The sequence below is a fragment of the Chelmon rostratus genome, chromosome 23, assembly GCF_017976325.1.
Source record: "Chelmon rostratus isolate fCheRos1 chromosome 23, fCheRos1.pri, whole genome shotgun sequence".
NCBI lineage: Eukaryota > Metazoa > Chordata > Actinopteri > Chaetodontiformes > Chaetodontidae > Chelmon > Chelmon rostratus.
The window spans coordinates 7,597,317-7,612,070 of NC_055680.1; the positions used below are offsets into that span (position 1 = coordinate 7,597,317).

Here is a 14,754-nt window from a genome sequence, read left to right on the forward strand (position 1 = left end):
ATATAAGAATAAGAATATAAAATAAACAGTTAAAGATAGGAAGATGCACTTTTTTGCTTTCTTGTCAAGAGTTAGATGCGTTGATAGATGCCACCTCTCATGTCTGTGCAAGCTAGGAGGCAGTTAGCTTAGCATAAATACATGAAAACCACAAATGGTCGTTTTACTTTGCTGTTTGTGTACAGGTTAAACAAACGAGATAAAACATGTTGAATAGTGAGCTTTGGAGGTGTTGGTAAAGTCAACATATTTTGACCTGAAAGAGACAGGCTACCCGCTTCCGATTGTTTCCAGTGTTTATGCTACGCTAACCGCCTCCAGCACCATTATTAATGCATGAGAGTGGTGTCTGTCTTATTTCATCTCTCATCTATCAGCTGGTATCATCACGAATGAATGTCAATAAAAGAGATTACATTAACAATCATACCATTCATGCATACCTTATACCATTTAGAAAGTATATTTATTAAATATGGAGTAGTAAAAGCTGTCATACATATTTACAAAGCCTTGAGATCATATCATTGATGTTGAATGAGCAACAGTCATGTCATATTAATGACAGGCAGTAAGTCTGGGAGGTGCTGACGTCTTGCTGACTGCTTCTCACCACATGATCAACACACCACAGAGAAGAAGATAAAAGAGGGACGCATAAACCATTAGAATGAATGAGTCCAGTTTTTTACAATGATTCTGCTAGTGTTGATTGGTGTTAAAGTGTGCAGGCTGAAGTCCAGCCAGGAACAACTTTGTCTGGGAAATAAGAATTTCCTGAAAGCCTGTTTTCTTTTCAGTGTTTTTTAAATGTTGTATGCAATTAGCTTTTTTCCCCAACCACAACTATTAATGGTACATACTGTATGCTGCACACGTTACATTACAACATTAAAGCACCAAAGCACCTCTCCACTTTGAGTTCTTGGTCTCACTAGCCTGCTGTCTGACTTGTGTGATCTGTTTGACAATGTGAGGCAGGTTGTCTGTATCTGTATTCTCTTCAGTTTCCTCCCATACATTCAGGTTTAGTGAACTGGCAGCTCTACATTGCTCATAGGTGTGAAAGCGAGTGTGAATGATTATCTGTCTATATACATGTATTAGGCCAGTGATAGACAACCTTTCCTGGGAGTGCCCTCTTTCTGTCTTTCTTTCTTTCTTTCTTTCTTTCTTTCTTTCTGTCTTTCTGTCTGTCTGTCTGTCTGTCTGTCTGTCTGTCTGTCTGTCTGTCTGTCTGTCTGTCTGCATGTGAGCTGACAGCCCTAAATGAGCAGCATTATCTCCGTGTCATTTGGAATTTTTTTCCGGGGCACCTGATGAATGTAAGCTCATTATTTAATCTGGTTTTGGCTCTGTTTTGGTCTCCACCAACTTCAACTGCACTTGAAAATGAGGTTGAAGTTTAAGTGTGTCTGTTAAAGTCTGTTGATTGGTCGGTCCAGGCTTTGTGCTAACTGCCAAATGTTTCTGTCGTAAAATGTTAGCTTTGTTATTGTGAACATGTTAGCATTGAGCCTTGATGTACCTCACAGTCCTGCTGGCTTATCTATAAACTCTTTGTCTTGTTTGGTGTTCGGAGCAAAATGTAGTAAGGGTTTGCTGTTAATTTGATCAGTGCCCTGCATAACCATGAATAAAAATCCCATCAGTTAAACCTGCCCTGTCTTCCATCCGGTTTACCCTTTTAACTGATCTGTACTTTGTTCTGCACCAGTATCCTGTTTCAGCAGAAATAATATCAGATGAAACAAGTACCGTGCTGCTTCTTGAGGACTTTAAAGGCTGTGTCAAAGAAGCGCTCATGCATCATTAGGAAGGTGCCACGTACCGTTACGAGACATTAAAACATGGGAGTAACAGAGCGTGAACGCAAAGGGATGAAATGACAGCGCCAGGAAAATTTTTCATCTTTCAATGGTAGATATACCCCCGCCGCCCGAGGCTTCATTCCTTGTGCTGTTCAAGATGAGAAGTGGTGGGAGTTGAAGAGGGCAGTGGTGGAGACAGGTTGATCTCTTTCCACCTGGGAGACAGGTACAGTGCATGAAAATCTAGTCGAGAGAACTCCAGCAGAGACATTTTGAAGAAGGTACATCTTTAAAGGAGGTCTGAGGAAGAGCATTAAGATAACTAAACAATCTATCAGGAATCAGAGAATGTGATGAAAGCGGTGTTTCGGTGTTATAGAAGTAGAACTCACTCACGAGCTTTTGCATTGCAGGTATGCTGTGTGGACGCCTGAAGTGAAAATTGTAACCATCAGTGTTTTCTTCCTCCTTCATGACGAAGGGTGTCTTGTTGCCTGAGGCGAGCCAAGACTCTGTCACAGCCTTCATGACTCAACCTTTATCAGCGCCGAAATCCTGAGGTAGCGGCGGACTTTGCTCCGAGATGAGCAAATATGAAGCTAAGTGCGTCATAATCCCAGGGTTCCTTCGTGGTCAGCGGAAAAAGTTCTCCAACGGATGGATGTGTGGGGGCCGAGGACAGAAATGGCAGAAAGGGCTCGGACGAGAAAAAGGCCGCTCTTTTATGAAAGCTTATGAAAGATGAGCAGAGAAGGAGAGGAAACGAAGGCCGCAATGTTTCCTCCTCCAAAATGTGTTAAGTGAAAGCTCGCATGAATCCCCTTGAAAGTGGATTAGCAAAAATATCTTTTCCTCTTAGGTTTCATTCAGACAGGAGCCAGTCTTGAAAAAGGGGTGTCCTTATCTAAACACTGGACGGAATCTTATTAATCAAAGGCAGCAGTGCGCGAAACATAAGTCTAGGTTTTGGCCTAGTGTAGCATGGCAAAAGTCACTCGCTTTTCACAGTTTCCACCCAAACAGTGGAAGCTGGCACCACGTTATAGGAAAGCTCAATTATAATATCAGGTTGGTGTTATTACTGTTGATTATGTGCTTTTGAAGACCCGACTTGCCCCTGAGTTCACTTCCTCTCCCCTTCCCTGGTTGAGACGGGCTCTTTGAAATCTAACTCGCCTCGGAGGTTAATGAATCGCCGGCCCGGCTCCCTGTTTTGCTTTCACCCTTACCCTTTGTCACATTGACACACACGCTCACACGCACCGGATCGGAGCCTCGCATGTGTAGCTCTGGAGATCGGGATGCCTGTTGGAGTTGGTTCTTTCAATCACGCGTGACCCCACAAACCAGACGTGTGTGTGTTTTTTTAACCCCTGTCATGTTCATTTCAAATAAACTCAAACACTGGCTGGGTTTGTGCATGCTCCTACAGAATGTAACACACTCGTTCGATCCCATCCAGGAAAGAGACTCCATGTAGTGGTGTTGAAGTGGGCTCCCACCGCCAACCTGGAGTTCATAGGATTTCAAATAGCCGGACAACATGTCTGCTAAAAATAACAATCATATCATGCAACATTTTTTTTATAGGAAACATGAGATTAAGTTGATTTTTGAATGTATCTCCAAGTATTTGTTTCTCCTTCAGTATTTGCTCGTGGCAAATAAAACATGATTAATGCTGTAGTTAGTATGTTTAGGCAGCTTGAGCACATGTTTAAACCTGCATTCACTGATGTACTTGTTGCCACTTTGGCACCACGCTGTAAACACAACATATTATTATCTTAGGAAGTGGTTCTTGCTATTGTGATGACAGTTTCCCAGTTTTGTTCCTCACTACCTGGAGATTTAAGTCTAATACCAAGTCTTCTAGTTAGTCTTCGAGCTATGTGCTGCACTGTGCTGGGTTGTTAGCATGCAGTGGGTTTATCACTCAGTGCGACTGGAAACGAGGTTTATGACAGTGGTAAAAGTCACTCAAAACATTAAAGTTGCCATAAAGCTGAAACATTTAGCTAAAAACGCTTTGGGTAATTATTATCTGGGTTTGTCACAACAAGTGACACTTTTAACGTTATACATAATCTTCATTGTTAATACAATAAGACAAGTGTGCCAGATTTATTTTAGAAGTGGTTGGGGGGTTGGCAAAAAGTGTGGGGCTTGTTTTTGGGACTCGAGTGACTCATTCTGCTTCCAGACGACTGGCGCGGTCGGCTCATCGTTCACCGAGACTGTTCAACACAGTCAAAGACGCAACCGAAAGCCCCTCTTAGCTGACTCTCCCTCTTTTACTTTGGTTTCCCATCTATACAACAGGCAGCACTCACAGCTAGCTAGATTACAGAACAGTGTAGCACACAGCATTTATTAGTTGTTAAAGTTTACCATGTTCAACACCCTAGTTTAGCGTGGTGGCAGACTGAAGTTTGCCAAGGAGCACTAAACAAACAAAATCTACACCAAAAATGTTGACCGCAATGTGATGCTAGGTGAAAAGTCAGGGGATCAACAAAGTCGTGAGGACTCATCCTCTGGGGACGCTGAATGTCTGAACAAAAGTTCATGATGAGTTGCTGATACTTCAGTTTGGACCAAAGAAGAGCCAGCATTTGGAGCATGATGCAGGATACATGGACTTTTTCTGCATTTTACCAAAAGCCAGTATATTTTTTATTATTTACCTCATCATTGCATTTTCTCTGCTGTGCAAGAATTACTGTAATAATATGCTGTCAGTGAATGCAATCTAGCAAATTACCTGTATTTCATAGGATTTGCAAACAACGGATGTTTGTCAGTGTTATCAACCATCTTTCTTTTCATGACAGCATAACCCAGGACTTGGACCTTTAAAATATTCATTCCTCTGCCAGATCCTAATGGTTTCATCTAGGGGGGGTATGCAGGATGCTTGACATTGGCACTGGACAGGCAGCTTGTTTGCTTAGGGAAACAAGTTTGATAGATCCCCCTTTTAAGACTCCAGTGAGGGAGAGTTTAGCTGTCATGCACCATTAGCCCGTGGCTCAGTCTGATTCCAGCGTATTGCACGTCTCATAAGGAGGATGGATGCAAACGTCAAAATGACAAGGAAATGGCTGTCAGATTTGTCTGGTGTTAAGACACCGAAAGTGTGTGAGAAAATAATTTCTGCGGACGGGGGAAAAAAATCTCCCGAGAAAGACACAATCTGTATGTTCATCTCAGCCGGGCCTCCATTTAGCCTTGAGCAAGGACATCTGGTCACTTAAGTGGTTTTCAGTACATCTTAGCTGACACACACACACACACAACAGCAAAGCTTCTCTTTATATTCATATGCTCAACTTATGTTTGCTTTACCCCTGCCTTGTAGTTGTGCAACATTTTAATTTTCAGCATCAGTGGCAGAGAGGACATGCTTGAGTGCAACGTTGCTCATGTCAGCAGAGATCTCATGTTGTGTTCAGGCATCTAATACAGGCCTGTAATTTACTGTATACTCTTGGGTTTGTAGTTTAGAAGACTTTAAACTGTTGAGTCAATTTGAGAAAAAACACTCCAATTTCCAACGTTTTTTTAAATTTTTTACCGGTTTCTCACAGGTATAAGATGTGTTTTCACACCACACACGGCCACTTTGCAGGTGGCTGATTATAAATAGTGCAATTTTGTCTTTTATTCATCTTTAAAGAAACATAAACCAAAATGTTAGATTGTGGCCCAACAGCTGCCACATGTGCAGATCCGTACCCAACAAAACTGTGCTTGTACATTATGATCGTTCATGGAGGCTTTTGCCCACATTTTACTGCCCTGACTTATGTGTTGTTCCAGATGCCTCCCCAGGCTAAGTGACTGCAGCTAAGCGGTGCTGAGTGTGGGGCTTTAGACCAGATTTGATTTGTCTTATTTAAGAGTCCACTCTGTGGCTCTTTCCCACACAAAGCTGGTGTGAGTTTTGCTGCAGTTGCTTAGCAGCACTTTCTTTTTTTTCTATTTAAAATCTGCAACCCCCTACAATGCAAACAACCTCAAGTACCCCAAACCCACATCCCCTGCTCTGCTTCGCTCTGCCATGGCACAGGCCCGGGAGGCAGGCAGTTGACCCGAGTCATTACACAGTGTTTATGACCCACGGAGAGCAGCTGAGGGCCCGCGCTCTGTGCATTTGTGCATCCTCGAGAATGCGGGCCCTGCTGTGCTGCTAATGGGCCCTATCCAAGATGCCATCCCCCCCTTTGCCTGTCTCCCTGAAGAGGTGGGTTGCTACCTCTTTTGGATATCAGATCTCTGCTGCTGTGAATTCCTCCAGAGATTCCCACCATCACCACTGCTTCAGAGTAGAGTGGTGAAACAGCACGGTCTGGTCATATGAATAACAAAGAGCTTGTTGCATCACTGGGCTCATGTTTACTGTAAAATATGGCTTGGTTTTATATGTTTGAAACACTCCTCTTCCCATGTAATCATCCAATTTGCCCATTCAGATCTGTGTAATTATTCCTAATTTAATCCCACAGCATTGTAATTCCCAGATTTATGAAATATTTACATGTTTTCTAACATTTTTGAAGGTGCAGGAAAAGTAGAAGTCGTCTGCATAGCGGCATTACTCATTCAGGTGCTCGTCAAATACTTGCAAGGCACTGAAATACATGTAAAACAAACATGCATTAAGTAAAGTAAGCGACAGCCCTGCTCTCATCTTTGAAGGTATCTTTAAAGCTATTTCCATGAATGTCAATATGAATTAAGAAAATGTAATGGCTCAAACTGAGGTTTATATAGCATGGTTTCAAACGTGGCTCAATGCTTTTCCTTGCTTTCTTGAAACAAACCGCATCGCGCAAGTGTGATCCAGCCACGTTAAATTAAAGCGTTTACACTTGTTTCAATGCTGTTTTGTGTGTTTGTAATCCAAAGGCGACGAGACACCTCTGATAGGATCTCTGTTTTCCAGGTTGCAGTATGGGCCAATGATGGCGAAGCAGTGTTCATCAGGGAGTTCACTCTGATTCGCCGAGACCACCTTCCAGAAGAGCCTCTCCATGATGTCGGCCAAAAACCAGAAGACCCCGTGAGTGCCTGATCGGAAAACACTGCGCTCATCGCTTTTAATTTCAAACATAAACTTCAAAAACCTCCACCTTTTTTTCCCCCTCACAACTGAGATAAGAAATAAATGGAAATGTCAGATAACACTAAATCAGCCAATAAATCTGTTGCAGTGTTGATGTAACACAGTGGAGTGAAAAATCAGCCATATTCCACCTCAGTCATGAATCCACATGAGTGATGATCATGGGACACTGGGAGTGGAGGGCGGCCTGACCTGGATTGATGTGAAACACACACACTTCACACTCGTTCACACACGTTGGAGGGTGGGGTGGCTCTTTTGCATCACATTACTCCCACTCTGTCATCACCTTTGATGAGACATGAGTCCTGGCCGTAGCAGTTTTCTTAAGCCGGTCTCTCACCCAGATGTTTTATCTAATTGAGTGGGAGGGAGGCCTGAGCTGCTGTTGTCACAGAAATCGACATGCGGCTCGCCTATCTCATCATTCCTTTGTGATGCGATTTGTTCTGGCGCAATTTGAGAGGAGTCTGGAAAAATTGATCAAAGGTTTTTTAATGGTATTATCACTAACAGGAGTGCTATCTAGAGGTGAATCCTTCAATTTGCTGTGAAGACATTATGTAATTGACCAGACTATGCTCTGTTTTTTTTTTCTGGTTTATATGGACTTACCCACACTTACGACCTCCTCCATCAGGTGAAAGGTGAAAAGTCCCTCCTATGCACCTTTCACATGCTTCCACGCTCCACTAAATGACCCTTTGACCTAAACATATAGAATATTCTGCAGCCCTCTCCGCCCTTTGAACACTGATGCACACACTGACGTGTCTTTTGAAACAGATGATCTGCTTGAACTTGCCATCACACAGGATCACAAGGGCTTATTTGAACATTCACATGTGCAGGATTGCCTTACAGATCGGCGGCGGGCAGAGGTCATTTTCAGTTTTAAGAGGGGAGCAGAGATCATTCCGGACACTGATAATATTCGTGTTAACTGTGCCCTACCCAGTATTTTAAAGTGATTTATATTTGACAGTATTGTGGTCTATCATTGCTTTTTACTGCTTTGTTGTATCCCAAAGGCAGACTTAATGGAAGCGCCATTTAAATTCCTGTTAGAAGTGAAGAATGTAAAGGAAGTGGTACATGCTCACAGTACTGCAGTCAGAAACCACAAGCAGCTATCTTTGCAGCACTTGGATTTCGTGTTGCAGCCAAGCAGCAGTGTGATTTATGATGCACTGACCTCAAGGAAATTTTTGAATTTGTAACAGCGAGTGATTTTCAAACCAAACATCACACAAACTGTATTATATGTCCACTCCCACATACTGCATTCATGCCATCCAGGTCTCCGTTGCTCTGTATGGGTTTCATTAGAATGAACTCGGTTGCATTGTTTTTCCATCGACACACAGGTGCAAATAAGGTGCCTTGTAAAGTGATTCTCATTCCCCTTTACTCTAAATTCAAATGAACAGTTCAGATTTTATTTGTTTTCTGCCCAAGAGTTGGATGAGGAGAGTGATACTGCTCTCATGTCTGTATGCTAAATATGAAGGAAGAGCCAGAAGAGAGTTAGCCTAGCTTAGCATAAAGACTGGAAGCAGGGGAGAACACAACCTCTGTCCAGCTATTCACACAATCTATTTTGTCGATTTTTTTTACTTTAGTTTCCTTGTGCTAAGCTAGGCTAATTGACTGCTGGTTGTCGCTTTATATTAAATATAATGACATAATGGAATCGTTCCTGTCATATAACTCTCTGCCAGGAAGTGAATTTACTTTAATGAGCTTCAGAGGAGGGTTGAATTTTGGAAAGAGCCAAGCTGGCTGTTTGCCTTCAGTCTTTATGCTAAGCTAAGCTAAGCTGCTCAGAAAGCTTCACTTTGACCTTGATGCCATGATTATAAAGACAAGATGAAGGAGACTGACGGCATCTAGGATGATTTTATGGGTTGTTCAGGGTCAGAAACTAGATGTAGCCAGTGCAAGGTTGATGTCACATTCATTTGTATGACAAGACAGGTTAAAAAATGGTGTCCTGAATGGAAAGGCCACCCTTTGCTGCATGCACGATGCTAGCATGTCTTCAGATGGGGAGCCTGCAGACTCCCAGGAGCCGCACTTGTGATTCCTGTCAGCACTCGGTCGATTTCGGTCTCTCCGCGCCTGTAGTGCTGTTCTACGTTGGATCTTGGTTCAATATTAAGCTTGATTCCAAGCCAAGACAAACGCAGCTTAATTAGCAAGCAACCCAGGAGGCGGATCTCAGGCTCCAAAGTGTATTCTCTTTCTCTTGTTTAACTTTCATGAGTATGTGCCAGGGTCGGTTGGTGGGCAATAAGACTGACCTCCCCAGCACCCTTTACCCTATCCCTCAAGGGGACCACAGATGAATTGTTCTCTCTGAAGGAAAGTGTTTTTCCTGGCAGCCTCAGCAAGAGCTACTTCGATGGAATATAGCTGTCTTAAACAGCTAAGGCCTAACATACCTTTGGAAATTAACCCATATTTATTATGTGATGGCAAACATGTACTGTAGAGCTTCAACAATGTCAGCACTCATAAACAAATATTAAGTAAGTTTATTGGGTTGAGAAGTTCCTGAATCGATGTGTGCGGGGGGTCTGATGGCTGAAATGTTGGCTGCTTAGTCTGAGAAAGTCTTTTTTTCCCCCTCTGTAACATGACTGAATGAGTAAGACTGTGAAGATAAACAGAAAAGCCGGTCATAAATCTCACTCCGACTATGCCTACTCATTGTTTGGCCATGAATGAATTTTTCCAGCATTAGTTTGATCTGCTGCAGCTTTGAGAGCAGCAACGAACTGAAAACCTGCAGAACATGTTTTAATGGTGACAAACTCTTTGTTAAGTTTTGCTCAATTGTCAGATTTATTTAACTGCAGGGGGATAACCAATCTGTAAGCGATTATCACTGTCAAAATGAAATTTTAAAGGTTAAAGTGGAGCCTGAAACTCAGTCTCTTGAGAAGTTTCTGTTCCGAAGGCGATGAGCAGGTGGCAGCTGCTACTCAGCCTCGGCCTGATTGATGGAGAAAGAGGAACAGAAAGGGAGGACAAGGGAACAAGTGCTGCAAACTTCTTATCGTTGTCAGAACATGAAGTTGAGCATTGGGATAAAAGAGGAAGAAACAGCCTTTGGAGAAAAAGAAAGGGTGATGCACCACAAGGTTTTACTCCTTAGTTGGCTGAAGCCTAGACGCCAAAACATGATCGTCCTGTCAACAGATAGCTTTAAAGTGGGTTACTGAAAGGTGATCCTACATTTACCAGATGAGTGTGTGTGTATACATGTTTCAGTTCAGTTTCTACTTCTATTGTGTGATTGTCGAGTTTCCCACTGCACGTAGGCTTTTCCATGTGTGCTTTAAACACACTTTTGTGTTCATGACATACATACAACTTTTCAGACTTGTCAAAAGATTTTAGTCTTTTACAAAGAAACAGATTCATCTCTCTACTTTCTCATAAGAACAAATCCTACATCAGAACACAAAGCTGAACTGTAATGTCAGATCATGTTTGAAGCTGCGTTGACTGAATTTTTGGCCACTAGGGGGCAGCAGAATAAGCTGAAAACACAACATCCAACATAGTCGTGGTCAAGTACTTAATGACCCTAACCCTGAGTGCAATATTTAGTCTCCCTCTATCTCCTGGTTTGGTCTCCACCGACTCTTGAGAGGGATATCTCGCTCTTAGCAGCTAAATGTTCCCCTGTGTTCTCCAGCTGATTGCTCACTTTATCTGTTCATTGGTTCATTGCAGGGCAGGTAGTGTTCAGTGGGTTTATCAGAGCTGCCTGCTGGGATCGAGTTCAATGAAAGAGGAATCCGCAGGCCAGGAAACCTAAACAATAGCTAAGAGAGGTGAATAAAAACTCTGGTGAATCTCTCTGGATGTCATTATGAGCAAAACCTTGCGCATTAAGCGTATGCCAGTTGATCAGTTTAATGAAAACATTATTGATTTACATCGCTTTAATGAAAAAGAGTACATATAAGTAATTTCTTTTGCTCTGTAAACCACCTTATGCTACAATGATAGCTGGTTTGCACTGATTGCTGCTGCTGGTCACATGTTGCGTTGTCCATACCAACAGTGGCCAGGATATTATGGGTTGTGACAGTGTTTGGTAATGACAGTCATTAGAGCTCTGCTTTACAGCAGTGACTTGAGGCCCGGTGTGAGGACACTTCCACCTTGCCTGTCTTCACATGTTTCATGGAATGGCGGTTATGTCCTTTATGCCCTGTTGTTTTATTTTCTCGCCTTTCCTCCCTCTCATCTTTCTGTGAGGTGTTTTGTTAGACGTCCCTTCCTCTCTGCCCTCTGCCTCTCTCACTTCATCACATGCCCAAGCAATCCGGGCCTTAATGTTTTTACATGCTCAATTGCGCCTCAGGCAGTAACAGTCAGGGGCTTTTTTTTTTTCCTTTTTTAAAAAAACCTTCAGGGTGAATAGATGCCCAGACAGTTCTGCCTTTTGGCAGGGTGTCAGGGTTTGGAGTAATTGAGGTTGGGCGAGTGGGGCCAAGGGCCAGTCGGGGTGGCAAGCAGGGGGAGCGCTCAGTGGCCGAGGCAGCGGCGGCTCGTCGAGCGAGAGGCCCATCGCTCAGCTGCATGCTGCCTTGGCAGCTGTGTTTTCCATGCAGCGCCAGGTGGAAAGGGCAACAGTCTTGCACAATTAAACACTTCATTTGTCTTCATTAAAAGGATGGGCATGTTAGTTTTGGCAGGCAGAGAGGATGTTTAGGCTCAAGTTTTTTTCCTCTATGGGCTGTGCCCCCTGGTGTTAACACCACTTCAAGTTAAAGCTTTAGGGGATTTCTGAGCTTTTAATGTCGTGAAATTGGCTTACTTTTAGCCTGTGTATCCTGTGGACTTTTTGACCACTAGAGGTGCTGTTGAGCGAAGTTTTAAAAAGTGGGTCCCAGCTCTGTTAGTATCTCTTGCACGTGCACAAGGATGCACAGTCCTGCCCGTATTTTGACACTACATCACAGATTGAAAGTTCGTGGGCTTGACATGGTTGGAAATATAGCAACGTGCCCTCAAAGGCAAGGCAGACGATGGCTGCTAACATGGATCGTTTATGGACCACTAGCAAGTCAAGGATATGTTTGTGAACCATTTGGAATTCCCTGAAAACAAAGAGCTCTGGAAAAGTTTAATGAGGAAGGAAATGCAATCAATACATTTATGAGGCCGCAAGAATACACACAATGTGTGCTGGTGAGAAATAAAGTATCTAAACAAATTATAAACATCACCACAATCACCATCGAGTCTGTTTTTATAGGAGACATTTGACATTTGAACACACACCGAGAGTGAGATCAAAAGATTGATGCCAACCTATTGGCTGGGACCAGTTGCCTGGCAACCAGCGCAAATTCCAGGAAGTTACCGCTCCAGGCCGGGAAATAGTCTGGCACATAACCCTGCACACAAAGGCGAACTGTCAATTTTATGCTTTGGGTTTTCAATGTATAATGTGTGATATTGTGAGCTCCAGAGGTGCTGGTCGGCAAATTTTGTTGTCTTTGAATAAGCCAGGCTGGTTGTTTCAAGAAAACAAGCAAACATATAAGCAGATTACCCAAAACTTATGCTCGGATGAGCTTATTTCAAGATATCACATAAAGCACATAAGATGTTCCTTTCCTCAAAATCGAACTAAAAAGTGGTGTCATCATTCCCCCGTTTGAACTTCAGTGCACAGATAGTAAGAATTGAAAACTCTTGGCAAGTGAAAAACTGTGCAGACATTGATTGGGGGTGTTTTTATTGACTTAATCGCATCAATACATTACATGCAGGAACACTACAGACATACTGGAGCAGAGGAGCATTCACTGGCATTTTCACACAGTTCCCACTCTTCTCTGCCCACCATTAACAGAAAGCACAACGCGTCTCATCCCCGTCTTGTGAACTCATTGTTTTTGCTCACAGTTATTTACTGTCAGACTTGTTTTGTTTAGTGAAATCGACTTCTCTGGATCTGTCCACGTTGCATGCTGTTGACTCAGTTGTTTATTAGAAACACTGTCTCCATGTGAAGCTGCTCGTGCCGCGGTTGGATTGGAAAACCTCGGCTCCAAACAGCAAGTTAATGACTGCTTCTGCGAAGCCAGTTAGCCATGAACGCCAGTGTTTGTTTTTCGCAAAGCCAGCTATCTGAAAGATACCTTGGCTATGAAATTTGTTAGCGAGACAGTCCGGGACAACACTCCTTCGGAGCTAGAATTCATGTCCAGTGTGCTTTTAAAACACGAAAAAGAAAGGGGCTGAGCAGGCGAGCAGTGAATTAGGAGACATTTGCCTTCCTGACTTGTGCGCTTTGGCTGGCTGACTGGTGTTTGGCACATGCAAGCGCTGTTTGGAGGCTTGGTCCCAGTGCTCTTGAAGAAAGTGCTGAGTGCTGGTGAATGTGGTGTGAAGCCACGTGGCTTTGGACCCGGGATCTTTCTCTCACCCCTGTGTTTGTTCCATCAACATATGTGTTCAGTAAAGCCTTGGCCCTCACAGTGCCACATCGAATATCTCCCCCCTGCTTGATGTGGTCTCACACCAGCGCACTGTGGGTGCTGGAGCGGTGTTGCTGAGGTAATACCACCAGGGACAAGGCTTCACCACAGCACCCACATAACAAATGTGGGTGTGTGTGAATGCACGCAGCCAGCAGTGTGTCTGTTGCTGGCTACCGTTGCACGAACACTCCCATCTGCAGAGACTCTTTCCCTCATATAATCCCTCAGTTGTTTGTATTTGCATGCTGACATGTGCATGTGTTGTGCAATACGGGAATCCATGTGTATACGATTTCTGCTCCTTTAACAGTCAACAGTATCGCATGTCACCTTGCACATCCACAGCATCCAAAACTGTGTCTCTGATTAATGGGTAAATCCCTGCCTCCCCCACCTCCTCCCCCATCATCCTCACACGCTTCTCTCCTCACCCTCCGCTCCTCCTCGGCGTGTGAAGGCACGCACACATTTTCTGGGCGAGTGATTGATTTCTAATTGTTTACATTTCAGGTCACACTCCCTGTTGCAGATGTTTGTATTCTGCTCCACGTTCGGCATGCATTCACGCAGGCATGCACAGGCACAAACAAAGACACCCTTGTACAATGGGGATGTGTTGATGCCAAAAGGTTTCATCCAGGAATTTTTGGATGTCTTAGCTCTGGGTTTTGGCACTGCATGCACTAATTGCCTCCAAGTGCAGGCGATTGTTACCATTAAGCCTCTTATTTTATTTGATTTTTTGGTGCTGCACATGGGCACGTGGGCGAGATCATTCAAAGCCTTTGCCATGAATGTGGTTTCATGCTGGTTGAATAAGAGGGTAATAAGAGAAAATAAATATTGCAGCCAAACAATAACATCTCAACCTAACAAGTTCTTGCTCTGCATGGTTCCCCACCCAAACTCTTGGACTTTACAGCTGGTTCTAAAAAGTCAACAGAGGTTTTGCTTTGACATAAAAATGTGTCTGGGACAAGTTGTTTTTCACCTTGTGGTTCTTGACTTGAAATAAAGCCACTATCTGAAGGGTGGCAGTTGTTAACTTAAATAACTTCAGTAGCACTCCAATGTATGCTTCTGTGTGAGGCGTTCATAGTGGGCCCTTGGCTCAGGCAGCCTGCAGTATGTTGCCAATATCCAGTGTAAGCAACAGCGTTATCCTGAGTTACAGCAGTAATAACCTGCTGCTGAAGGATCCCTGCCACCCATGCCGAGCAGAATTTAGGTTAAGCAGTGAGGAAGTTGCAACCCAAAACGGACCCCTGTCTTTAAAGTGAGTGCTAACGGCTCTGTGTGGTAG

At 43.5% G+C, this 14,754-nt stretch overlaps 1 protein-coding gene across 3 annotated transcripts in view; it reads left to right on the forward strand.

The window, feature by feature from the left end:
• LOC121626446 (ADAMTS-like protein 1) overlaps positions 1-14,754 on the forward strand; it is a 92,951-nt gene that overhangs the window by 27,449 nt on the left and 50,748 nt on the right. For all 3 annotated transcript variants that reach the window (XM_041964956.1, XM_041964957.1, XM_041964958.1), the window contains exon 2: positions 6,760-6,876. In XM_041964956.1, the coding sequence (XP_041820890.1) occupies positions 6,760-6,876 (117 nt within the window). The remainder of the gene's footprint in view (positions 1-6,759; positions 6,877-14,754) is intronic.